Genomic DNA, 26,976 nt, shown 5'->3' on the forward strand with positions numbered 1-26,976 from the left:
CCCCAGAAGCTGGACTCATTCTCCGAGGCGTTCCTCTCCCAGAGGAAGAGAAGGTTCCCCTTCATTCCCGGTGGGGACGGCGCCGGGCAGATGTGGGACTTTGGAGTGGGCAGAGGAGACAACCCTGGGCTGCCGAAGTCCAGGCACAGCTGCGCCTTCGATTCGGACGCGTACCTGCCCCCCTCCTCCTCGCCCTCCCCCGGCCACCCCTCCCTGCCCTCCTTCCCATCGCCGTCCGCTTCGTCCCACCTCATTTCTTCAGTTCTTAGCCCCCCACCCACGCCTCTTCCGCCTCCCTCCCACTCCCCCTCCAAGATGGACTCCCCCGGCGCGTTCGGGGGAACCGGGCACTCGGTTCCCCAGGGGGGGGACCCGCTCGGCACGCTGCAGTTCTTCACCTCGCGCCTCCCGTCGCTCCCGTCAGTCCACAACGCGGGGATGATCTGGAAGATCCCCATGCTGTCGCACTGCTATCCGCAGACGTCGGACGACCTCGGCAGCGGCGACGGCAACCTGAGGCCGTCGCACGGCGGCGACTTTGAGAACATCCCAGGTGAGTGGCTACGTCAGGGTCCGTTGGGACTACACTGAGCGAAAACATGAAACTGTTAAAAGGATTTTTTCCCCCCTTACCGAAAACCCACAGGTTAATACCCACATGCAAATTTACGGTACATGTGGGTTTTCGATGGTATAAAATTTAAAGGTGTGAAATTTCCCATTTCCCCTATTCAAATCACGTTTTCACTTTTCACATTTTAGCTTAAAACCTCTGCTAGGAGACGTTTAGCACCGTTTTAACACAGAATGTCCTCACATAACGACCAGCTGAGCACGTGCACAGATCAGCGGCGTTAACGCTGTGGTGAGGTGTCAGTCAACCTGGACGAAACCACGTTACTACAGCGTTCACACCATCAGGTGATTTTAACTCATCATCTGGTGAGACACGTAAATGTGATGTGTTTGATCACTGTGGTTTTACACCTGATCAAATAATCATCAGACACTGATCAGGTGCCTCACATAAACCTGGACTCCTCTCCATGCTCTGCTTGACTTTTACTCCCCCCTCGGCAGCGCCTTTAACCTGTTGTGTGTTTTCCAGCCCCACACGAAGGCCTGAAGTCTCCCGACTTGCCGCCCCTGCCTTCTTCGGCCCATCGCCCGTCCCTCCACGCGGCCAGGGCTCTGTGTCCGTCGAACGCGGCGCTCCTCCACCTCTCGTCCCGGTCGTCTCAGCTCCCGGTCCAGCGCTACGAGGAGGCGGAAAAGACGACGCCTTACCTGGCGATGAAAGCGAAGAACGGGCCGACTGACCAGAACCAACCACAGCAGCAGGAACTGATTTCACCACAGAAAGTGAGACTGTACAAATAAACTTGCTTATAGAAAATAGGCAATCTCGTAAAAAAACAGTTATACACGCATTCTTGGAAGCTCAGTGTTGAATGTAGCTCATTGCACTGATGCGGAGTCTTCTTTACACTGTTTTCACTCTTCCAAGAACACAACCAGCGGTAGTTGCTGTGGGCGGATGTTTGTCAAGAATATACAGTGACTTCATCTGCAGTACTGATTCCAAAACCATAATCGTAGTCTGGCTTTTTACTTATAGACATGTTGAACAAGTAATGTGTGCAATACAATATTCAATTTACTTAGATAGAAATAGGTTGTTCCCTCCTGCTTCCAGTGTTTTAAAGTTTCTGAGACAGAAATGAGATCATTTCGATCTTATCTCACTTATTATGTGAGAATATTTCTTTGTGCTGCTGTAGGTACTGTACCTGTGCGTCTGCTTTCAGAATGATGCAGTGCAATAGGTTCCTTCCGGTCTGTTCACGCTTTTATGCTGCGCTGTCACAGAAACAACCCCCAGCCTTCACTGGGACCCCGTTCCCCAGCGTCCTTCGCTCCGGCAGGGGTCAGGCCAGGGCTCACTTCACTCCTCCGCCCCTCCTTAATCCCTGTCGCAGGGGAACGGGGCTGTACTCCTCTGTCTCATCCCTCCACCTCAGAGAGGAAGTCCCAGCGTGTGGGCAAGGGGACAAGGAGGTGCTACCGTAAGTAGCAGGAGATTAAGGATTAAAAGAGCAGCGATCTCTGGGAAAGCTAGCTCAGGACTCAAGCAACTGTATCTTCCTGCTTCGCTTTTTCCAGCCGTGCCAACGTGGGTCCTGAGTTCCAGGCGGAGCTTCCTTCGTGCCCTGTCAATGCCAAGAAGTCAGGATTGCGGACAGCTGATGATGAGTCTCCCAGGGAACAGTTGCTCTGGAAACCAAAGGATAGACTGGATGAGAGCTCCAGCTTGCAAGACCAAGGTAAACGCACGTGTTGTGTGTCTAAGCACCAAGACCAAGTCAGGGTGGCAGCGTTTAGATGCAGATGATGGGCTGAGTTAGAAGGATTGAACCAAAACATGCACATTTTTTAGAATAAAGTCATCAAAATATAAACTTTACTTGTGTGTGTGTTTGTGTGTGTGCGCAGTGGAGAAGCTGTTATCAGTGTGTAGTTCCAGCTGCCTGCCAGGAGGGGGCAGTAACACGGAGCTGGCTCTGCACCGTCTGCACTACTGTCAGGGGAACATCCTGGTGAGGAGCCATGGGGACTATTGAGTTTGCTTACTTTCCAGTGTCTTAGAGCATTCATTCATTCATTCATTCATTCATTCATTCATTCATTCATTCATTCATTCATTCATTCATTCATTCATTCATTCGTACATGCAACTTCACTCACCCACCCATTCTCGTATCTCTTTCTCTCACTAATTCACATCCAGTTAATGTCTTCAGAACCATTGCATGCCTCATTTGTCTGTTCTCTGCCTCCTTCATGGCTGTGCGCCGTTCAGGCCACGCTGGAGTCGCTGCTGTTCTCTCAGCCCTCACCAGCAGGAGACTACCACTACTCTGGTAACCTTTGCCCTCTGACCTCACTCGCATTCTTCGCTAACTGTGTTACTTCAAGAATGAAACCTACATTCATTACCTGCTTTTCGTTCTCAATATTTAGAGCAGGTAAAACGAGCAATGACTTTTAACATATCTATTGTTTTGATTGATTGAAAACAATGAATAGAAAGTTTTTCAGCCACAATCCAACCTGTGTTTTTAGGCCTGCTTTAGTTGTATGTCAGAGTGTGAATTAGCACAGCACAATCCATTCCCACACTACATACAATAGTGGCCTTTGTAAAACCCTGACCTCCTTTCTTCACATGTTCTCTCTCTCTCTCTCTCTCTCTCTCTCTCTCTCTCTCTCTCTCTCTCTCTCTCTCTCTCTCTCTCTCTCTCTCTCTCTCTCTCTCTCTCTCTCTCTCTCTCTCTCTCTCTCTCTCTCTCTCTCTCTCTCTCTCTCTCTCTCTCTCTCTCGCTCTCTCTCTCTCTCTCTCTCTCTAGCAGTCACTATAGTTCATTTAAATACCCACGTGCAGCTGAGTGGACTCTGTCTGCCTATCACTGTCCTCTCATCTGGGGGACTGTGGACCATTTCACCCCCTCTGAGCATCACTTATTATCACTTTGTTGTTGTGGCATGTCATAACTCCCCTCCAGCTGTTGAGTCTTCAGTGCAACCTAAACCTAATACCTGTCTAACGGGTCTGTGTCCCACAGCCAACCATGTCCTTACTGACATTAACTGGCTGAGTATATGTATTTACCATTCATGGCCTGGAGCAAAAGTACACAGAGGAGCTGACACCCTCTCCAACTATCACGGTCTTGTTGTTGCTATTCGTTGTTTTTCATCTCTCTTTTCTCTCTCTGTAGGCAGTGATGTTTGGACCGACGCTGAAAAAAACGCTTTCAGTGCAGCTCTGGGGGCGTATGGGAAAGATTTTGCCCTAATACAGAAAATGGTATTTACCTATTAGACACACACTTGCTGTTTAAGCCTTCTTCTCTGCCTATGGGTGACCTGCACTGTATTAACATACAGTGTTTGTCAAAGCAAAAGATGTGGGGACGTCCCTATTTTGATGGGTTTCTCCATCTGCACTGCACTTGGATGTTGTTGTACCGTACGTCTCAGTTCTATTTTTGTGCAGTATTGTTACACAAATGTGAAGTACTTTGTTTCCTGAGGTGCAGTAAGTGCACTGCTCCCTCCTTGCTTGCACCTGTTCAGTTGTTCATGACTCACTGTGCACTTGAGTGGCGATGGAGCAGAGCCCACAGTTCCAGTTCGGTGATGATAATGTTGGGATCAAAGCTGATGCAGGATTCAAATATCAGCACATGTGAAGATCTTCCATCTCATTTACTTCACACAAATAATAAACAGTTACTATATGACTTTATTCACATTCGCCTTTCTGTAGTTGTTGTCGCCTCTGGCTTTAATGAGAAGAAGCAGAAGAAGAAGTTATCTCATAAAATGATAGACCTGTGGATAAATGTGTCATAAATGCAGTTCCACTCTCAGACTACATGTATGTGTGTGTTTCTGTGCCCTTCAGGTGAGGACTAAGAGCACGCGTCAGTGTGTTGAGTTTTACTATCTGAGCAAGAAGATCCTGGACAAGCAGAAAAAGCTGGAGGAGCAGGAGATCAGAGATTTGGAGCTGGAGCAGCAGAAAAGTGTAAGGAAGTAGTGAAGCGGTGATTCTGGGTTAAGGTGTTCCAGCTGATATCCCAGTAGATTTTGTGTTTCATTCTCATTGTCCATCGTCTCTTTTTTAGTCCTAGTCCTTTGGATACTATGCTCTTTCTTGTTGTTGTTGTGTTTTTTTGTTGTTTAACACTCAGATTGCAAAGTATGGAAACAAATATAATACTGCATTGCAGCCGGCGTGGGAACGAATATTTGGAGTACTTGTGTAGTCTTTGTAATGAGTTAAATGCGTTATGTGGTTTCCTGATGAAATGTCGCACACGCGCTGGCTCACGATTGGTGCGCTGTTTGTAGGCGCTGCCCAGCTGTCAGCCAATGGAGAGACCACAGGAGGCGGTCCCTGTGCCCCCACTGGCCAGTTTCTTCCCCTGCAAGCTGTGCGGAAAGTGAGTAGGACCAGTCATGGAAGAGGCCCTATGAGTTCCCCCTGTTTGGCTTCAGGGGAAGCTAACAGATGGTTTGGATTTAAAGTCATTCCTGTGCATTTTGTTTTTTTTTTCCTCGCTGCTACAGGATGTTCTACAAGATCAAATCTCGTAACGCTCACATGAAGATCCACCGGCAGCCTCAGGAGGACTGGACCGATAGGCAGCTGCAGCACCAGCTCCTCACCCAGCGTCTGGCCCTCAGCCATTCCACCAGCCTCATACCCACCAGCAATCTGCTCTCCTCCCAGCCAGCAGCTCTGACCTTTGACCCCTCCGGCCTTCCCGGAGCGCTGAGCAACAAGACTAATGCCGAAACTGATCTCAACTCTGTGGCCAATAGCAACGTCGCAGATCCCAGCCCTGCCGTGACTTACAGCAGCATGGCCTCCTCAGACTCTCATGAAACCATTCACATCGGTGCCGGGGACTCGAACCAAAGAGAGCCCACCATTGTCTTACCTTTCCCCCAGTCCTGGGGATCATTTGGACACATTCCAGACCCCGCTGCCTTCTACTGCTCAGCAGATGGGAAGGAGCATGTAGAAGCCGGGGCAGCAGGGAGGAAGGAGCCCCCCCACTGGCCGTAGTGTTCCTCCCATTGCATTAGCATCACTGTGTTGTGAAAATAGCAAACTGAAGTACAAACTCATTTTAATTCAAACTTGTCCATTAAATGCATTTATAACTTTACTTACTGTACTGTAAATTTTGGACTTCAGCGTGTTTCATATTTAAATGTTTTTCAATGCCTTTTATATGAATAAAAATCTTATATTTGTATGTCGGATGTGCTCATTGGAGACTGCATTTAGACAGAGCCAGGCAGTAAAAGGAGACATTTACTTAAGCAAATCAAGCAACAGAAGTAGTAAGAGTCCTGCATTAACTAGATTTGGTAAGTAAAATGACAAACGTACTGTCTTGAAAACACATTGAAATAATAAAATGAATGAAACAGTGCCAGTTGAAATGACAAATTTGTTTTTGAACCAAACGCATCATATTGTACAGACAGGTGTCTGTCCCAACATGGAGCATCCATGCATGTTATCAGTGCCATGGGCTCCTGTGGCCTGATGTGCTTACATGTACAGTATGTCTGAATAGGCTGTGAAAATCTGTTTATTATCAGTGTATTGTAAATACACTTTGCTACTCATCGAAGCAAAGTAACTAAAACTAAAATGCAAAAAGTCCATTGTTTCCTCTCTGACGGGACATAAACTAAATCCTTCACCATGTTTAAAAAAACATCTTTAGTCTCAAAGTCTCATAAACACACACATGCAGCCCGATGAAACACCACGGTGGGCTAATATTGACCTTTGTGGACCGTCTCCTCTCCTACAGCTGTGTGAGTGCCCAGAATCGCCCTGTTGATGGTTAGCGACGGCGGCTGCGTGTCAGTGTGTGTGCGCGTGTAGTTGATGCCAAGAAAAGGCCAATGCAAACGTGCGTTTGGGTTCGCGTCCACAGCAAACTGTGTTAGCACAAAACAATACACGCAACACTGTGTAACGTGTTCATTGCATAAACTATTACATCTAATGTTTATTCAGGTTCATTTACTGCAGCACACTTATCTATCAGGTGGCACAGTTACATGTGTCTCTGTCTGTTGGGTTCCAGCTGAACTATAATCAGGGGAGGTGTGTGTGTCAGTCTGTCTGTCAGACGGTGAAGCTGAAGTCCCACAGTGTGTCCTGCAGTTTGCACAGAATTCGGGGACATACTGTGCGAGGAGCCCTGGAAACCAGCATTGCTCCTCGCACTATGGGTAACTATGGGGGAGACGATGGGGAGGGGGTGAGGAAGGGGAGCATGTAGGAAACAAACAGAGAACTTATTGAGCCAGGGCCATGCACCTATTCTTATGGAGCATTTTTTTGCTGCTTGACTGAGCTCATGGCTTTTTCACACTCTCCCTCTTTCTGGCTTGTTCAGTTTCTCACTGTTGACGAGGCTGTGACGTCTTACTACGGAACGTACTGCACAAAACAAACAGCGCACTTTAATCACGGCAAGCATTTTAGAGGATCGTTCATTCAGAAGCTGGTGGATCAGACATTTGGAGACGGAATGTGTGTCATAGTTCATGCTGTGCTACTGGCCCCAGACAGGTAAAAGGTCACTTAGCATACATAGTGTAAACCAGGATGAGACGATAATCAACGTTGAGGCCAATACGCAGCAGAAAGGGCCCATAAAAACGACCAGAGTGAGCTCTAATGTGGCCCAGCAGCAGGACGTGTGATGTAACCCTGTTGTTGGCCCACTTGGCATTTTACAGGGGACTGTCTGTTTCATACAAGGCGTGAAAGAAACTGCAGGATCCTGCGTTCAAACCTTAAGGAGACGTGAGAAAAAGCTCAGCACCTACAGGAGTTTGTCCGCGCAATGTTTCTTCTGCTGACATTACGTTTGTGTTTTTTTTAAATGACTCTGTTAAATACATCATTGATTTGCGTGTTCACTCTTGTGCCGGCTGTAGTTCTGGCGAGTTTTCAATGCGTTCTGTGAGGAATGTCATTGACACACGCTCTGTTATCTGGATGTGATAAGACAACAAACGTTAGGACAACAAATGTTGAGAAACAATCACATATGCACTCACAAGTGATTACGTGTGTGTGTGTGTGTGTGTGTGTGTGTGTGTGTGTGTGTGTGTGTGTGTGTGTATGTGTGTGTGTGTGTGTTACTGAACTTCAGCCCCTACATCACTCTGGGTAAACGCAGATAATATGATCCTACCACATGAAGACTTGAAAAAAAAAATGCATTTGAAGTTTGGTGTTTTCATTTCTGTCATTAAAGAACCATTTTTTTCTCATCTTTTTTGTTTTTCCTGTGAATCAGGTTTTAGGCACCTACAGTACAGGTTAAAATAAGGCGCTGCTACATAAATGCAGTGAACGCCGTCTCCTCACTTTTTGTGTAATTTCAGAAGTTGTTGAGATAGAAGCACAGTGGTTCATTGTTCGCTTCACAAAGAAGAACCACAGAGAACCATTCTGAGAACCTGTAATCAAATCCTGTTCTTTTCAACTTGTTTCTGTACTTGTACCTACTACATTTACAGCTAGCCACTACCTACTTTCCCTCTCTTCTTTGTTGCTTGATTTTAATTTTGGGATTTTACAAACATAATCCGGCATCAACGATTGTTCTCATGAAAAATCATTTATTAATATTTTATCTCATTAGTCCACAAAGTTCAGATATTTTATAAACTGCAATAAGATTTTTTTTAAACAACAAATCACTTTAATACAGTGAAGTTGGGTAGCAATAATAATAGTAATAAGAGTAATAATAAAAAAAAATATTAATTTTGACAACTTCTACCTAAAAATTTAAAAAGTATAACTAATAGTATCTAATTAACAGCAGAGTTTAGACTTTCAAGTGTATCTTACAGATTGTATCAAAATACATCTGCCAAAATGACTTGGTAAAGGTGCAAGTGTAACAAATAAGTTGTTAATACGTTTGAGCTAATTGTTACTCCAAACAAATGTTAACAGGTGATATCCAAGATAAGAAGAAAGGTGATCTTATCTTATCTTATCTGAACCCAATTCTGATCCAAAATAAAACCTTTGTTGTTAATCAGCTGGTGGCACTTCTGCCATTTGATATCGGCTTCACTCGACAAACGCATAAAGCAATTTTGTGAATTAATCACAAACATTTATAAAAGCAGCACATGTATTTGTGTCTGCTTCCTGCCTTTAACATCCTTGTCTACAATAAATACAATTAACCTATTCATATTTTATTGACTGTTATTTTCTTAACAGACAGTTACTGTCCGGGCGTAAATACCAATTTCACATTTAATACTCTCTCACCTGAGCTGTGCCGGGCCTGCGCTTTGGGCTCGAGCTCTTTAAAGCATGCCGCGTGTTATCATGTCCTCGACTCCGATTGGTCAGGAGGAGACGGGGGCGTGTCCGATTGCGTCACGTCAAATCGAGAAGTGAAGGCTTTCGCAGAGAGGGAGATTAATAAGGGGACCGAGGCAGGCGCAGTAGCACTGTCTTATATCCGCTGCCAGCTGCTAGCTAAGTTAGCCACAGGACACAGTTAGCAACTAGCTTCAGAGTTGTAGCAGCGCTCACTACATGAGGGGCTGAGTAAAGCGCTTGTGTGTGGGGGGAGAGAGAGAAAGAGAGCGAGAGACGGCTAGCGTGTGTGTATATAACGCCCTCCCCACCAGCCGCTTCCTTTTCCGAGTGTGGGAGCTTATCACGCACACTTCTCCACGCACTGTTTACACTCGGTGTCCGGTTATTTGACAGCGGGATTCGTTTACAGGCAGCGACGCAGCTGTAGCACGTGAGTATTGTTGGCCACGCGCGTGTGTGTGCGCGCGTGAGAGCGTGAATGACTTCTGTGCCTGTCACTGGCCGCGTTTCATTCAGAGACGCATCTTCCTATTTCCAGCGTCCCGGCGGCTGCGCGTGCTCTCCCCGCGCGCGCTGCTGTCAGCGTGGGGATCGACGTCCGGTGTCCGAGCTCCACGGTTGCTGCACATTTGCACCGCCTGCGTGTCAGAAGTGAACCGTGTGCGTTAGGGGCGTATTTCTGGCTCGTGGCGGAACCCAGTGCTGTTGGTGACACGCGCGCATCAAAACTTTAACTTCTCACCAAAGCGCAGTCAGCTCTGGAGTTGGTGCCGTAAAACCGCCTGTGCAGGAACAAACAAACCAGTGTTTACGTGCTGAAACCCGCAGATTGCACAACACGCCAGTGCTGCTGCAGCGTGAACCCCGAGGAGCACGTGCGTGCGGTCGTCCTCGTTGACGGACTGCGCTGCAGAACGTTTGTCCTCTGCTCGTTCACCTTCGACCCCGTCAGCGTGTTTCTGTTGCGTCAGTCGAGGGTCCTGGGATCAGCCTTCACTCCGCTCCTGGAACAGCTGTCCCACACCAGCTCAGCAGGCGGTGCAGGGATGCAGCAGCTGCATGTCCACGTAGTCTGCCTTAAAACCCCTGAACTGTCGTGACCTTGCACTTCGTGCACCTTTTCTACCACTGTGATGTAGGTGCTGATTCTAGGTCAGTGGATAGTTTGACCCCTGAACTTTGGAGATCTGGTTTATTGTAGCCATAATGTTGTATCTACAACAACTATAACTATAACTATAACAACTATAACAGATGACAAAGTCAGATGAGTGTGTGGCTCTTGAACCGTATCAGAGTGGCTGTTTTTTTAACTTATTCATTACCTTACATTTTCAGTCCTGTTCTTTAGAAGTAGCAAACGGGAGTCGGTTTGCTTTAGTTAATGCCAAAAAACAAGGAGATTAAGTGGGAGAAGAGGCCGACATCCTCAGTCATGTTGGCTGCTTTTGAGATATCAGACGGTTGTACCTGGTACTTTTATCTGTTGACAGTAGTTTGGAGTTTTGCTGCACTGCTGCCTCCATACATAACAAATGTCATAAGATAGTCTTTATTTTATTTAATAATAGTATTAGAGGTACAACTCTGCAATTTGTACAACCTTCAGATTTTCCAGATTTTAAATGATGGACAATAAATCTGTCCTTCATTTGGCATATGATGGTTTTATGGTCAGTTGTAGATCATGTGACCCAGTTACCATGAATGTTTGAAGTGGATATCTACTGTCTGTCTTCCAGTAGCTGCTTTATGTCTGCTTTCCTTTTGATTAGTGTTTTTCTAAACTAATACAAGAAGAATACAAGAATACAAGCTTCACTTGTCTAATATCCTTGCATTGAGGTCAGTTTGTCCTTCTATAGTTTGTATTATCAGGTTTTTTAAAAATAAGCCATACTTTTAGAATTACAGAGACGTCATGGGACCTTTTTTTTAAATTCTGCATATCTCCCAACACATTGGATCTAATGGAGGACCAGGAACTAGCAGCAGGAGTTGGGACCATCTGGTTGACACAGCTGTGAACGTAGATGAGTGACAGGGGAAGTCAACACCAGATTCACTGATTTCCACTGGCGCGATCAAGCCTGTCGACGAGCCACAACCTGTACATTCTTGCGTTATAGTACTTCAGGTTTTCCCATCATGATCTTTGCTTAGATAAACATCAGTGGGTTTAGAGTTGGGGGTTGAATTCATGACGATGTCTAATCAAAACTAGAAAATTAATACAAACATGAAGCAAATGCACAGTATTTTGGAGCTGTAGCTACATGTGGTGTTTCTCAGCCCCACCTGTCCCTGCTCTGCTCTGCATTGTTACACTCCACCCAAGCCTGCAGGCATCAGCCTCATGAAAGTACACAGAATTAGATGCAACAGATAGTCGTAGAAATCTTGTGATGTTGGCTAAGCCTGAGTCACCGTAGCCTTTGACTGCACGTCTGCTCATAAATCACGTTTTTTTGCTAGGACCTGTCAGTGTAGCTTTTTATTTCTTGCTTAGACTGTGTTGTTTCGTGTTAAGTTTGTCTGCTTAAGGATTCAGACACAGTCTCTGTTTTAAAGTCCGATTTTCCAACCTTTGAGCCGCGGTTGCACACTTTTTAGTCCAGTCACAGGCATTTGTTTGGGCACCCTCTGTAACCTTGTTCTCGCTGTCTGAAATATCCTGAGACTCTTTTTGTTAAGCCCTTTGTTTGGGGATTTATTGCTTTAGTGGCACAGATCATCCTAAAAGTTACTTTCTTGGCAGCCTGAACCTTTTTTTTTGCATATTCTGGTTTTCTGGGTGTTAACAGCCAACATTATTGTACAGCATTTAAGAAGCTTTGGCTGTAGTTGTTTTGAAAAGAAACCTTAAGACTATGATATGGGGATTCAGCAGATTAGGTCACGGAGTGTTTTATGTTGACAGCCTTTCATGTTTTAAAAGGCCTGGTGTGTTTTGTAGGTTCCTTCCACAGTCATCTATTCTACCTGACCGGTCAGGAGCTAATGGGACAGAGCAGGAAGGGAGTGTGGGTGAATGCACATTGCTTTTCCACTGTTTGTTGTTGACTTCCCCTGCTGTGTAAAGAGCGGCACTTTCTGGATGCATATCAGCATTGTTATCGTATGAACACAGGGATAATGCGTCATGTTTTCATCATGATTTTGAACCACAACTATTAACGTCCCCAGTGGTTTTAATGTTGTGGTTTGACGGGGTTTAGCATGAGAAAACACATGTTTCTGGGTAGACAGGCTGGTCTGTGTGGCAACTGACTGGCCTAAGATGTTTCATGCATGACAGTTGTCTAACGGACTTTAGGTTTTGAATTGGCATGATCTCTGGCAAATATTATGCTGAGGTAGTTATTTGTGATTGCACAAACATTCCAAGTCTATTATGCAGTTTGATTACGTAGTCGTTACATCCTGCAACACAATGAAATTATGTTAAATGGGGTGTGTGGGTGTGTTTTTTTTTCATATGTTAAATTTACAAAGGTGCCTACAAAACAAAAATAAAGTGTAGCGAATAAAGACTTGTTTTTTCAGTCTGGAGGGTGTTGAATGATCACATGTTCAGTGGACGGAATAAGGAGAAAATAAATACAGTTCTAGGACAAATTGGAAACTAGCGCTGTCTGAACGTGAAAACAGAACTTTGATCTGCAAGAAGTTAATGTATGAACAAGAACGTGTCCACATTAAGCTGCCAGACAGATGCGTTCGCCGTATCTTGTAATGTTTACACAGTGGGTTCTGATGCATGTGGCAGAACATGCTCGTGCTGCCAGACAGATGCACTGTGGACTTAGAACAGTTGTGGCAAACGTCCTCGGTCCTGACAGTGGGTGTGTCTGTAGGAGGTGTAATATTCAGGGGTAAGGGCAATCTGTGCAGCACTGAAACCACCACGTTTCATTTCCACGTTCAGGCTGTGGTTCAGTTCACTGGTTGCTCTGTATTTTAGAGGTTTAAAAGCTGTTAGCAGCTTAGTGATATTTTCTTTAAAGGTTATTTAGAAGTGTAAATGTGAATTAGTAACAGAAAAGGTGAATGTCTGACTTTTATTTCGATGTACTGTTTCCTGTTGCTTAGTGACCTATGTGCAGCTATTTGACAGAATGATCCCTGCTCTCGTTTCAAACTACGGAGGATCTAAACCTACAGGAGCTCTTTAGTATTGCTAGAAGGATGAGGCAAAGTTTTTTAAAGCCACAAGGAAGCTCAACTCCTCCTGTTAATGTTTCAAACAGGGAATTCTAACATTTATTATACCTGGTTGTGTGGACTGATAACGTGACTATGGTGGCCACGCTAGTGTAGTTGTAACTTGAGTTCAAGGAAGAAACCAGATCCAGAAATGTCTCTGCCGCCTCTAGACAAATTGTGGTGTCTCAGCAAAGTAATGTTACTAGGTCAGTGTTACTAGTTGATTTAAATTCAACACAAAATGCCATTTTCTGTTGACGACTATTTCAGTGGCAACTACCTTAAAGGAATACTTCACAGATTTTCAATGGGGGTTGACCCAAACGATGGCAGGTAGTATTTAAGAATGAAGGGACACTCAGATTCCTCCACATTTTTATATACAGAGAAATGGTCCTGCCTGAGGCATCTCAGGATTGTTTGCCATAGGCTCACAGGCTATAACTAGTGCTTCCTGTTTTTCTTTCTGTACCTGCCCCAAGAACGGTTGGGCTGAGAGGGGGCGGAGCTAAATGACAGGTAGGTCCAATCACTACAGCTCAGGTGCATTGTAAGTGTTATAGGATATGACCATTTTCAGCCACATCACATCACGTTGGTTTTCACAGTTTTATCTGGACACAGACCATCAATGTTAAAATTTTGCACATTTTTGCTGATAAAACGTAAAATATTTATAACACAACTTGCTTTTCAGGGGTGAAGTATTGCTTTAAGGGGATTCACTAGTGCTGCTGTAAATAATATTTGGGCTTTATTAAAGGGTTAGTTTGTCACTGAAAAGCAAGTTGTTATAAATATTGGACATTTTATTAACCAAAATGTCCAAAAACGTTTACTATTGATGGAGAGAGAAACAGTTAAAAGCAGCATTATTGTGTTGTGGCTCAAAACGGTCTTGTCCTACAACACCCAGAATGCACTGCGCTGTGACGCACCTCCCGTCCTGCTGTGATTGGATGTGCCTGATCTGTCAGCGTGTTACTCCTCCAGTTTACAGACCAACGCTTGGACACATTGCTTTACCCTTTTTTAACAAAAGGTCATATTTTACGTGTGTTTGAATAAAGACCTTGTTTCCTTTCCTTCCTGACAAACTTTTGTTTTGGACCAAAGCAGACAGTTGTTAGAAAGCCACAGATTCTTCCTTTAGCCAAAACCTTTATTTTCTTCATCTGTTAGTGGCTGGAAAAACAAGACCACTGAGAGTGGCGTGTTTTACTTTAACTTTATCTGCCCTGGCGGCTTTAGGTAGAGGAGTAAATGATCATTTCTGTGCATAGAAATTATGGAGCAATTTGAGTGTCCCTTCATTCTTTAATACTACTGGACATGTGGTGTGTGTGTGTGTGTGTTTTGGTCAACCCCCATTAAAGTATTCCTTAGAAATAAATATACAGGTGATTTTCAAAGCTAAATTCATCTAGTTAACGTAATTACAACTAATTAAATAATGCTTTTAAGTAGATTTCACTGCATTAACTGAGCTACAGCTCACATTTAACTTCAGCTTTGACCGTTCTGACTCCAAACCCGGTAGCTTGGAAGGTTGAAACAAGGACGGACACTGACCAGGGTCCAGTTTGCCAACCTGTGCAAACAAAGATAGTTTCAGAACAGAACTGTCAAACCAATTAAGCTCTGATCCATTCCAACTCCTAATCTAATGGTGAGCACATGTACTGTAGAGTATTTGTTGGTGACAGGGATGTCACTACTTTACTTCATTTTGGTCTTTTTCTTGCTTTCTTGCATGGGTCTTGCCAAGTAAAACCTAAATTGCTGTCCTTAAAGTTTGGGAGTTCACTTTAAGGAGTGAGTTGTGTTTGTCATTGGTGTTTATCTGGAGTTTGAGCTGTGTGACTGAAGAGAGATGTGTTAATATTTGACATGTTGCTCTGTTTGTCAACACAGTTCATACGCTTAGAGCCACCTTGGGAAAATGTACTTTCATTTCCACTCCCCTTTGGCCTAATAACCTCAGATGGATGATGGAAGCAGCTGATGAAATTTTTAATTTTGTTATTATAGATTCACACACAACACCACCAATCCGTTCTCAGTACTTACAGGTCTTCAGTACCTCAGAGTTGTAGATGCTTTTTAAACTGTAAAGAAGTTGAACCTGCTTTTATTTTATTATTTTGTACTTTTGACATTTCAGCAGCTGATTATCCAGATAACAGAGTTTGTACGTAGAAAGTTTCTTTCATTGTGTTAACCTGTTCTGTCCTGAAACAGGACAGTTCTTTGTAGTGAAAAGAGACAAACCAGTAAAACGGCTGAGACACACAAACTCTCCATTGTGTTCCACTTCTTCAGCTTGAGTGTCTCCACCAGTGGACATTCCTTTCATACCATAATTTTGCCTTGTTGCGTTTTGGAATTGATTTCATACCACTGGGATCGGTTTGCTGTGGCAAGCTTCATATTTAGTTACAGGGGCGTTGGAGGAAGAGGCGGCAGGAGGGGGGAGGGTAATTGGCAGCTTTGGACAGTGGATATGCAGACGTTAGAGAGAGAAGAGTTTCCTGTGCTTGTTCCTTCCGACTGCGTAAATTTTAATGGATGATGACATTGAGAATGACACTGTGTGTGTATGACGTTACATGTCTCCATGTCTGCTCACAGAAGCAGCCAGCAGATAAATTGCCATCATTCATACTTTGGTAAATAATGCTGACCCGGATGCTATTTTAATTTTTTTCATTCATGAGTCCAAAAGTAAAAAATAAATCTGAATGAATAAAGCTGTAAAATATATTGTAGAGTCTTTTCCCAGTGCACACTTTGTTCACCTTTGGCCATGATGTGCTGTAAATCAGTGGCTGTTAATGTGACTGTGAAGAGCTAAATAATTGATACTCTTCACTTTGGTTTGGATTAATGTCCAGCCTCTGTTGGTGAAGGAAATGGGCCTTTGCCCCTGACGTTGACGTGCAGCTGGGGTTGTGACGGCCCTGATTAAACGTGAACCGGTGTAAAGTTCACGGTGTGCACATGCAGCGCGTAGCACACGTCGGCGTTGCAGCCGTCTGACCACAGTGTGGCAGCAGAGCGCCGTCGCTGAGGTTCAGCTGGTGCTGAGAGCAGAAGAAGCAGGAGTTCATCCACCCTGTTTCATGTTAGACCACTTACCTGGCGGAGGCACCGTGCCGCTCTACCCCTGCGTTTAAAAGCGTTGGGCTTCGTGTAAAGGTCATTATTGAGTAGGTTTGTATGTGTCAGACAAATGCAAATGTTTGTGTGTTATAATTTTAATTTGTGGAGAATTGCAGCACAAACAAACCAGTAGTTGATCTGCTGATTCGACACACCTGCAGCTGATTGGCTGCAGAGCTGCCGCCGCTCTTGGTTCTTGATGGAGCTTTTGAATTCGATTAAAGTAAAATTAGGCTTTATCACTACATGTCATCTAACTTGTTGTTTTAGAGCTGGTGACTGTCCTCTATGCTGCTCTCTCAGCCAACTAATCTAAACCAAAATGCAACAGTATCTTTTTAAACAGCTGTCGTAGCTGAAGACACTCTTTGCTAAGAGTCTCTCGCTAACTACTATAATAATTTGGGCTTCTTTTTAAATGTCAGTATAAGGCCAATTAAAATTCTGTGAGTAGATGCCGTCATTTAAAGGAACACATAACCCTGGGCAACAACTAAATAAGGTCTGGTGCTGTAGCAGGTTTAATCTACAGAGGACTGCACTTGTTAAATCATTTTTAGTCTTATTATGCCGCTCATTTCCCTTGCAACATTTGTGCGTTTGATTTTAGGAAATGGTGCCACGTGGAGGATGTTAGACAGTGTAGCTTGTAGCTTCTGGACGTTGTAGACTAAGGCTAACGCTATTAGCTTAAAGCTAATATAGTCTAGTTTGTTCTCATGTTTGGTGTCATAGCAGTAACAGTTGAACGTTTTCTTTTGCATGTCTTGCCTTCTTCTCTGTCCCTTTTGCTGCTCGGTCACTGAGACCCTGATTGTATATTTGAACCTCCGTCTTCTGTTTCAGGATGCTGAGATACGCAGGACTTCGAAGTGGCCTCGGCCTGTTGGCTGTGAGGAGAGCCTGTCTCCTCGCCCGCTACGCCCACTCCGCCCCACAGAACGAGTATCGACCCATCAAGAAAGTCATGGTGGCCAACAGAGGTAATGACCCCCGCTATCGCCAGTTCATCTTGAACGGAGGAAACCAGCGGCACCTAGTACCTTAACATTCATGGCAGTGCTGCTACTTTTCTAATGTTGGAAAAAAGACTTAAGCAACCTTCCTGAGGCAAGGAGAGGCACTTTAATTTTTAATGCCCAACATTTAGCTTGCCATTACACATACTAATATTTAAGCCCACTTTCTATATGGGTGACTGCACTGGGAGGTCTTGTTTGCTTGAAACAGTTCCTTTCAGCATTTGTTTCCTTACGAGTGGCTGGGCATCAGCCTCGCTGTGGACCGAGCGCTGGCCAGTATCATCATTACCGCCGTGCTGCGGTGATACTCAAAGCGCCGGACCCCCTCCCGTTGATGTCCCCCTCTGTCCACGGAGGCTGTCAGCGTGCACTTAGTGGTGCTGTCAGGTGACGGGCAGGGCTTGAGCAACAAATGAGGGTCCTCGCTTGCTGTGGGAATTATTCTTGGAGCCTCCTGTGGACACATTGTAGGCGTTTCGATTTGATGCACGCTTTCATTATTCCCCTTTTCCAGCGCCGTTCCCATTCTGGACACGTGCACGGTGCATATGAATGCATACATTGATGTTTTCTCCCCCGTAAAGCCTCTGTTTAACTGCTTTAATCCATCATTGATTTCGATAGATTGTGATCTTTGCCTCGGACGCACGGCTACAGTAGATCATATTCATCGCACTGTAGTGCACCGGACCATGCTGGACTTATGTGTGTGAGAGAGATAAAGGGAGAGGCTGGACTATCATATCAGCCCAGATTCCACTTCACCAAGCACATCTCCTCTCTGCCACTGCCTCTCTGCTCTTTCACTCAGTCTCCTTCTCTTCCCCTCCCATCTGAACTTCTCTGCTCTCTACCGTTTCTTTTTCTGCACTTGTCAAATTAGATTTTTGTCTGAGCTACTTCCCCCCCCCCCTCTTTGCTCATTTTTTTTTGCCCTGTTCTTTTATTCCTTAGCTTATTTCCATCCTTTATGTCCCTCCGCTGCCTCTTCTGTCTCCTTCACATCATTCTTTCAAACTTGCTAAACACTTTTCTCCTTCAGTACCTCACTTCACTCTCTATAGGTTCACAGTCTTTTGTCCTCACCTTTTTAATTCAATTACGTTTCAGCTATCTTTCGTACACATGTTCCTCCTATTGCACTGTTGTTCCCCTGAAATATACTTTTCTTGTGTGCCTGCTTTTTAGTGTTCAATGCTCCTGAGATGTTTGCATCCTGTCCTCTCCTTCAAGTGAGAACAGAACTTCTTACTACTTTCAGTGACTAAACTTTATTTTTTTTTTTCTTCCTCAAAACCTTTTGGTGCTTAAAAAAAACTAGTTTTTGGCTTTTGTGCATTGGTTCACATGTCTCTTTACTTCAGAACAATCTGTAAAGCTGCAGAAGCGTCTGTTGGTGCTGGGTGTGATGAAGTGCAGCAAATAGAAGTAGAAACATCACTTGTAATATTGGCCTCTGCTACAAAATGTTGATAAAGTCATTTTTAAAAAGTGTGTTTATGAAAAGTATGAGTGTTGGAACTAACGCATCTCGCCACACAAGCAATTTAATAAACCGTGAAAATAAAATGAGGGAACATCCAGGAGCTGCGGTAAGAGAGCTCGTATATAACTGATGTCTGCTGAATGAATGAACTGACCACCTCCTTCACCGTCCGTTGCTCTCGTCCTCCAGGGGAGATCGCCATCCGTGTGTTCAGAGCCTGCACCGAACTGGGGATTCGAACGGTGGCCGTCTACTCTGAGCAAGACACTGGACAGATGCATAGGTAATAATCCCTGCTACATTGGAGCCAAATTGTTCTGCAGTGGTCTAAGGAAAGTAGCCGTAGCCGGATGATGTCCTGCTAAAGTGGCTTTGACATAACCTGCTAGAGTCGGCGGCAATTAAAGGAGGTGTGGGAGCAGTCCTCCTCCTCCCTTCTCAGCTGTGAGCCAGCTGTTTATTGTTGGGTTGGTATTAAGGGATTGTAAACATAACGATATCGACATTGCAAAAACTCAAGTAATCAGTGTTTAGCTACGTGTGAGCGTGGCAACAACTTCATCATCTTTGTGAGCCCTCCTGTCTTAAAATGTCTTCTTTTCAAAATGGGCTTCACTGAATGAGACATTTTTTGCCACAGGCCTTTATTCCTGCCTCTCATCCCTTTTTTTGCCCACAAGCTCCATCACATTCCTTCTGATTCACCGCCGGCAACCTAAAGCCCTGATGAGAATATTCATGATAAATTATAATGTGATGTTACTTGACTAAATACAGCTGCCTTGTGTTTGCTGAGCTTGGAATCGCTGCCCCGAAGCTATAAAGGTTGTGCACGAGGACGGGGAGCCCGTGTCAGTTTCCTGGCCTGCTTCCCTGCTCCATTGCTAATGGCACCTGTTGGCGCTTGTCTTCACAGGCAGAAGGCCGACGAGGCTTACCTGATCGGGAAAGGCCAGCCACCCGTTGCTGCTTACCTGGACATTCCTGACATCATCAAAGTAGCCAAGGTAACGCACGCGCTGAACGTGCTCGGAAGGATTCTCCTAAGGAAAAAGTGTGTAGATGCATTTGCGTATACTGGAGAACTGGTTCTTGTACTGTACACACAGTTCCTAATGGCAGCTTGCAGTGAGTCGTCCTACTGTATCATCCGGCCCTGATAAGTGGTGCAAATAGTACATTTTGGGATTAGGAACAGTGTCTTTTCATATTTAACAACTATGCTGGAGTAGCTATCTCGGTTCTTGTTGCCTAAAGGCATTGGCTTTGAAGTAGTTACTGTATAGATATCTTTAATTAGCCTTAAAGTTCAACATTTTATACGTTTCCTGTCTGGGAGTGGAATGAGTCCTGTACCGAGTTGTCCAGATTAAATGCGTAACTGTAGGTTGAGCTACGCGGGTGTTTTCTTTCTTTTGTTTGGTGTGGTGGAAATTTTCCATAAAGAAGTAGATGAGAGAGAGTTGTCCTTTTTGTGCGATTTATTGAAATAATAAAGAAAATAAAAATAATGGGGAAAGCAAATAAAAAGCATGGATGTTGATCGTGCACATCAACAAACCAAAAACCAGCTGGGGAGATCAGTGCACACACCACGAAGGTGTGATGCAAAGAGCCCACGATCCTAAAGTTGTTTCTGCCTTTTAGCTTCTCTGTCCGACTAGGGTGGAATGTCTTTCTAACCCAATCAAATTACATGCACCATCTCCTCCCTGTCGCAGTGTGTGTGTGAAGATATTTACATTCTCACACCTGCATCGCTGACGTCCAACTATCTGTGAGAAAGGAGCACCAAGTCTCAACAGACAGAGACACAACTCCCCGACCTTGGGTTTGGGAGCTAGAGTTGAGAGTCTATCAGGCAGAGACAACCATTGAACAATGTAGGTGAAATGTCAAATGCATACAGTAAGACAAAACATAAGATATTAATTGCAGAACATAAGTCATAACTCGTATAATAACTGCATAGAAATGCATAGAAATAAGGAAGAGACAATTTTTCCCATAACATTTGGTGATGCAGGATTTTTTTAAAAATGCTGTTCCCTGCTGTTAATTTAAAATATAAATAATTGGCTTCAAAGACATGGACATGGAATTAAGCAGGTTGTTTTTTTTTTTTTGACAGCAAGTTTGTTTTGGTTAGAGGAAGAAAAGCACATCTTCAACTGTTTATCTCTCAAGCACCTGCCTCCCTTCTTGGTTTTGTTCCATTTCCTTCCCTTGGTCCTTTGTGTGCTCTTTTCTTCCTCTTGTTCCTCATCGATGCCTTTCTTCCTATGATACCCCGTCTCTCTTCCCACTCCCAATAATCACTGTATTGCATCCGATCCTTTGTTACCTCTTTTCCATCCATCCGTCAATTATGCTGCCAGTTGTTTATTATCGTTTTCCTGTTTGGTCTCTCACGGTTTAATTTTCTGTGTGGGTATGCGGTCAACCAGCCAAGTTATGGAGCCTTTGCGGTCCAACTCATTTCTCAAAACCCGTCTGTCTGCCTGGGAGCCTGGCCAACCTGTGCCAGCAAGGAGAGTGTGTGCGCGTGTGTGTGTGTGCTCTCACTTTCACATTCAGTGTTTACTCGTTCGCTCTCTGCAACACTCTGTTACCTTGAGACCAAAATAAACATCAGGCTCCATTTATGTGAACTGTGATATGTTATAGATAAGTCATATGTGACTGTGAAAGCATGAATGTGTGATCTTTATTTTGTGCGCTGTGATGCCTCCTGTGTAAATCTACTGTCTGTCTGTAGGTGGGTGGGTGTACCTGCGTCGGTGTGTGCGTGTGTGTCTGCTGCGTGCGCCTCCTCTGGCCTGCCAGTAACGACTCCCTTAACAACAGGACAGGACATAATTATAGTCGGCCTATCCAAGAGCAGATGGCACATACTGATCCAGAGATGGCTCTATCTGTCAGGCTCGGCAGCTACTGTATCTGTCTGCTACCCTGCCTCCATACCTTCCCCGGCCCGTCAAATTATACGCGCCTGTCTACTCAGACTCCAACTGGCGTCCAATGAGTACATGATGATTAGGGCAGTGGCAGCTAAGAAGGGATGAGCCTGAAATATGCCATTAGCTCATAGGTCTTTGTCGCAAGAGAGATGCAGCCTTTGTTTTTTTTTTGTTTTTTTTTTTTACCTGCTAGCCAGCAGTGTGCGCTAAAGATGTGATGAGTGTTAACTAGGGTCCCGCAGTGACTTCCTGTTTAACAGAAGTCCTGGTGGCAGCAAGTCCCTCGTCTAGTCTCAACAAACATTTTTAGAAACGTTTAATACAGCAAGCATTTTCCCAAATGCCTACTGGTGTGAATCTATTCTGTTTTTTTCACTTTAACTTTAACGCAGGAACACTGACATCAACAGGTACCGTTCACACAACTCTAATGAACCTATTATTATTTTTTTTTTTTGTCTTTTGACCCCCCCAGGACAACAATGTGGACGCCATCCACCCGGGCTACGGTTTCCTGTCTGAGCGGGCAGACTTTGCCCAGGCCTGTGCAGATGCAGGGGTGATGTTTGTGGGGCCGACGCCGGAAACCGTCCGCAAGATGGGAGACAAAGTCGAGGCTCGCTCTCTGGCCATCAGTGCAGGTATGGAAGGATTGAATAAATTAGGTAAAGGGCGTGGGGAAGAGTAGGCTGAAAAAAGCATATTTGCTAGATGTCTTGGCACAGTGTTTTAATTGAACCCATTCCCCCATGGCTTACCCTTGGCCAGGTGTGCCGGTGGTCCCTGGAACAGACTCGCCAATCGCCGGCCTGAAGGAGGCGCAGGCCTTTGCCCAGACATATGGCTTCCCCATCATCTTCAAAGCGGCCTACGGAGGAGGTGGGCGAGGCATGCGGGTGGTCCGAGAGTACGAGGTGAGCCTGCTCCGCACACGTCTTCTCCAGCAAAGAGAAAACAAGCCAAGCTTCGTAGCTGGCCAGCCTCACGGCAAATTTCAGTTTTCATTTAATTTTATGTTTGCATTGCATCAAAGTGAAATTGCTTGGAAATTACACCTGGTCATTTATCCCTGTCTGCCAATCAGCCTGTGTGTGTGTGTGGTATTACCTCTGCCGCCTCAGTTGCCTGTTGGAGGCTCATTCCTGTTTCTGTAGTTTCTTTTCTCTCGGGTCCACTTGTTACATTCTAAATATTTTGTCTGATCATTTTATTATATAATGAGGAGTTGTACATGCTCCTTCAAGCTAATCCCATGGGGAAGCGTTGGGCAGAAAGATATCTTGTAATGAATGTCTTCAGTAAATTGAAGTCCTGTGAGATTAGCTCTGTATTTACATTTTCTAATCTGCTTCTATCACATTTACGTGACATTAGAGCAGCGTTGTCTGGTCAGTACCCCGCTCTCATCTTTATCTCCGGCTGTTGTCATGGTTATAAAGATGAAAGAACACTTGGAGCGACCCGTGTCTACTGTCGAATGTGTTATTCCTAGATATTCTTAATCTTTGCCAACATCCACTTCACAGTATAACCCAAACATTCACGTGGACATAATGGTGCAGGTAAAAGTAAATGCACTAGATTCAGAGCCTTGTGATGTTGGCTGATAATGTGCACATTGTGCATAATGTTTTTTTTTTTTTCACCTGGATCTGCCCTAATTACTAATTCTCATACTAATGACTGCAATAAATAAGCCCAGTCAGAAGCTTAGTCACTGTTTAGTTGTCTTTGGAAGATGTTCTGATTCATTTTAAATTAATGCTCACCACTTAATTCATTCTTAATGGAATCTGGGTCAAGCGGGACAAATAATACAGTTCGACTCTCCATGGTTCAGTTCTAATGAAATATATATTTATCGTTTTAAATGTTTGTATTGTTTAATAGTGAAATACGCACAATTGCATGTCCTGTGAGTTTATATAGTGCAGGAAAGTGTAAACAAACTCCTTCAGGCAACTTGTCATTTCTGTTTATTTCACCGGATTGCCCGGGGCCAGCTGTGCTTCTTGTGGCAATATAAGTGTGTGTGTGTGTGGTCAGTGCACAGTTTTCCCCTGTTCCTTCCCTTCCCCTCCCGCCTTTCAGGTTTAACCATGTCAAACCTTTTCAGGAGGCAGCTGGTCGTAGTCCAATCAGATAAAAGAAGGTTAGAGATCAGTGTTCAATCTACCATCTTGGCCTTCACGACTGGCCGGGTTTACTGTTATAAATATCACATTATTATAAATATTAACATACCTCTGACCTTTATTACCCCACCCCCCCCCCCCCCCCCCCCCCCCCCAGCCTGATGTGTCCAGGAAAAAATTTCAGGGAGTTTCCACTTGTACTGTATCATTTTATTGAACTGATTGTATTGCAACTTGCTTCAGGATTGGCAGCGTGCACAGTCGCAGCAGGCGCTTGGCAATTCCTTGTTTGTCCTGTGCAAACTTGGCTGATTCTGATCTGAGGACAACTTGCAATTAGGAAAACCTTCAAGTAATAGAACATCATGTTCTAGTCTGTGTCCATACTGTACTTTAGTTACAGATATGAACAATGTTTGTACTGCAGTTTCCAACCCTCTCAATTATTAGAGCGTCTGACCTTTTCAGAGTTGTATTTCACTCTGATTAATTAGTTGTTGACATTCCTAGTCAGTTGCTTGTGTCCCGGTGGTATAGGCAGACTGCTTTATAGTGAGCATTGGTGTGCAACAATGCTGAAGGTGTGCTCTCTATTCAATCAAGAGCCGCTAGTTTGTCACTTCATCTTCAACATGTTGTGTGACTATAGATGTGTATGTTTACTGATAAGCAGGGCAGCATGAAAGAGCCAGCTTTTAGCCTGACACTGTGTGCTTTCCCAGAGAGCAGGAAGAAAAGAGGACGGCGCACATCAAAGCTCCAGTGGCCGAAACTGACAGACGGACTGAAGTGATGTGGAAAGAGTACAAATGGAAGTCTGCTCACTCGGAGTCTTTGAAAAGTCTTTTCTGTCATTTACCAAAATAGAGTTGCACCAGTGATTTGATAACTGTGGAAGAGCCGGGACTTGGTCCACTTCTGCTTGGTGGCTTGATGCTGCAACCTACAGTATGTTTAGTTCACAATACTGCAAATATAATCTGAGTAAATTAAGTCTTTGTGATACTGGAGTTGTGCGTGTGCAGCCTCCTGCAGTTTGGCTTAGTTAGTTGTGACAGAGTTGCTGTTACGACAACAGGACTGTTAAATGATCAGATTGTTTTGGTGCCACTTTTGTATACAGTAGTTTTCCGTGAAGCCACTGTTGGAAACTCTTGCTTTTGGCAATGCTGGTGTGTTCTCTGCCTTGAGCACCTGGTTGTTTTCTGTCTAGGAGTGCCTCCTCTATAGGCTCCAGCCATGACAACTAATGATAGACTTGAGCGTCCTGTCCTCAGGCCCTGGTAAAGGACACGATGGTGGGTCAGTCTTTCCCCGGTCGGGGGGACGTCATGACAGGCTGACACAGATTGAGTTATCACCTCCAGCCTGCTAGCTGGTGACTTCCCACAGCTTGGCCCCAGAAGTCCTGTGTGTCATCTTATCTCCAGGGTTGTAAAAGACAAACAAAAAGCACTCTACCGTAGATGTTCTAGATGTGCATGTTTGAAAATTCATTTCAAAGTAAAAGACCTGATGCAGATTAATAGACTTCCTCCCGCTTGTGTTACTAATAAATACTGTCTGCTTACTAACAACACTAACTGGGACATTCGCTCTGTCTGTCAGGAACTTGAGGAAAATTACCAGCGGGCCTACTCTGAAGCACTGGCCGCGTTCGGGAACGGAGCCCTATTTGTTGAGAAGTTCATTGAAAAGCCAAGGCACATTGAAGTACAGATTCTTGGTAAGTGCACTTCCCCACTTCCCTCCATTTGTGAAGTTGATTTAAAGTAAGCAGCGTCGAAGTCCCCGATGTCGCTGCTGTAGCAGGACAGATGAGAAGGACAAATGAGGGCGGTTAGCAGAGGATCAAGCCTCTATTTGTACTCGTTATAGTGAGTCGAGCATCACTATTATACAACCCAACCTGCACACACCCCCATAAAACACTGTCTGTAAGTGGAGAGTACTGCACTGTGCACATAAATGTGTGTTCAGTCACCTCACAGACACTCTTCTGCCTGCAAGGGCTGCATCTCTCTGTGTGTGGTTGTCTGCAGTATTCAGAACCTGCTCAGGTGTAGCCGCCTGTGCGGGTGGTCACTGTGATTAATTACTGTCTTTAGGGCAAGTGACTCCGTGAATAATCTCTTAAAAGCCGTCTTTGCCAGCAGTCGGCGTTCTGCTCCTGCCACCCAGTCGTTTTCTTACCTCCTTCCCTTTGTCCTTCCCCAGGTGATAAATATGGTAATGTCATCCACCTCTACGAGAGAGACTGCTCCATTCAGCGGAGGCACCAAAAGGTGGGGTCCTTGTTTTAATATTCACCTCATGTTTGAGTTTAGCGAACGCCGTCGTCGCTGCTTTTCTGCCGCTCAGTGTCGATCGGCATGAAGTGGATGGCAATAGTCAAATGTCAGCAGCGGGAATCGTGTAAACGCTGCAGTTTACTGACTGTGCACAGGCCTGTAGGGAGTCGGGCCTTTATCTGGGCAAACACACTGTTTAAGTAACATGTAATAAATCTCGTAAATTTAGCCCTGATTATTGGAACGATTATTGTCCCTCTGCAGCCCTGAGGCGTTATAGATCCTGGGCTGCAGAACAAAGACATATTTATCTGACTGATCAAGTTGGATTTCTCAAATGTACCGTGGCTTTTAATTGATTCTCAGTCATTATCCAGGTTCTTTTCCGTTTGATTAGCCGGCGCTGAAATTGTCACGTTGACAATGAAGTGATGTTGTAATATCCCGAGAACGTGAGGGTGAAAATGAAACCTGTCATTTAATGTCACTCTATAAAACCGTGCTTTCATCAGAGGAAGCTGATTAATTTCTGTAGTATTTTATTACATATTGTCACCTCTGAACAGCTTCAATCATGTGTTTTCATCAGCTCTCTGTCCGTTAATCAAATTATAGATCGTAATCATATTAGTGGCTCTGTTCATACCAGAGCTGCTGCTCTTTTATTCAGTCAGGCGTAATCTGCCTTTGCCCTTATTCTAAGATCCTTTTGATTCTGAGAAACTGGGATAGTTGCTCGTTCAGATAGATTTTGG

The 26,976-nt window shown here is 44.6% G+C and overlaps 2 protein-coding genes across 8 annotated transcripts in view; both read left to right on the forward strand.

Moving 5' to 3' along the window:
• The window catches only part of LOC114851213 (transcriptional-regulating factor 1-like), a 17,778-nt gene extending 11,947 nt beyond the window's left edge, over positions 1–5,831 (forward strand). For all 5 annotated transcript variants that reach the window (XM_055506873.1, XM_029142900.3, XM_055506872.1 and 2 more), the window contains 10 exons: positions 1–553; positions 1,109–1,362; positions 1,870–2,066; positions 2,164–2,324; positions 2,494–2,597; positions 2,861–2,921; positions 3,780–3,868; positions 4,469–4,591; positions 4,918–5,009; positions 5,137–5,831. The exon at positions 1–553 is cut by the window's left edge and continues 820 nt beyond it. In XM_055506873.1, coding sequence (XP_055362848.1) covers positions 1–553; positions 1,109–1,362; positions 1,870–2,066; positions 2,164–2,324; positions 2,494–2,597; positions 2,861–2,921; positions 3,780–3,868; positions 4,469–4,591; positions 4,918–5,009; positions 5,137–5,638 — 2,136 coding nt within the window. In that variant the 3' untranslated portion in view covers positions 5,639–5,831. The remainder of the gene's footprint in view (positions 554–1,108; positions 1,363–1,869; positions 2,067–2,163; positions 2,325–2,493; positions 2,598–2,860; positions 2,922–3,779; positions 3,869–4,468; positions 4,592–4,917; positions 5,010–5,136) is intronic.
• Positions 5,832–9,042: 3,211 nt separating this feature from the next.
• LOC114842774 (pyruvate carboxylase, mitochondrial-like) overlaps positions 9,043–26,976 on the forward strand; it is a 189,206-nt gene continuing 171,272 nt past the window's right edge. Inside the window, exons 1-8 of one of the 3 annotated variants that reach the window (XM_029128632.3) lie at positions 9,043–9,389; positions 17,174–17,310; positions 19,025–19,118; positions 19,752–19,842; positions 22,271–22,436; positions 22,564–22,709; positions 25,539–25,656; positions 26,148–26,215. In XM_029128632.3, the coding sequence (XP_028984465.1) occupies positions 17,175–17,310; positions 19,025–19,118; positions 19,752–19,842; positions 22,271–22,436; positions 22,564–22,709; positions 25,539–25,656; positions 26,148–26,215 (819 nt within the window). In that variant the 5' untranslated portion in view covers positions 9,043–9,389; position 17,174. Of the gene's footprint in view, positions 9,390–16,232; positions 16,375–17,173; positions 17,311–19,024; positions 19,119–19,751; positions 19,843–22,270; positions 22,437–22,563; positions 22,710–25,538; positions 25,657–26,147; positions 26,216–26,976 lie in introns of those variants that run through there. The other 2 variants (XM_029128641.2, XM_029128650.3) reach the window with 2 other exon arrangements.

This window comes from Betta splendens, chromosome 2, assembly GCF_900634795.4.
Source record: "Betta splendens chromosome 2, fBetSpl5.4, whole genome shotgun sequence".
In the NCBI taxonomy this organism is placed as follows: Eukaryota; Metazoa; Chordata; class Actinopteri; order Anabantiformes; family Osphronemidae; genus Betta; species Betta splendens.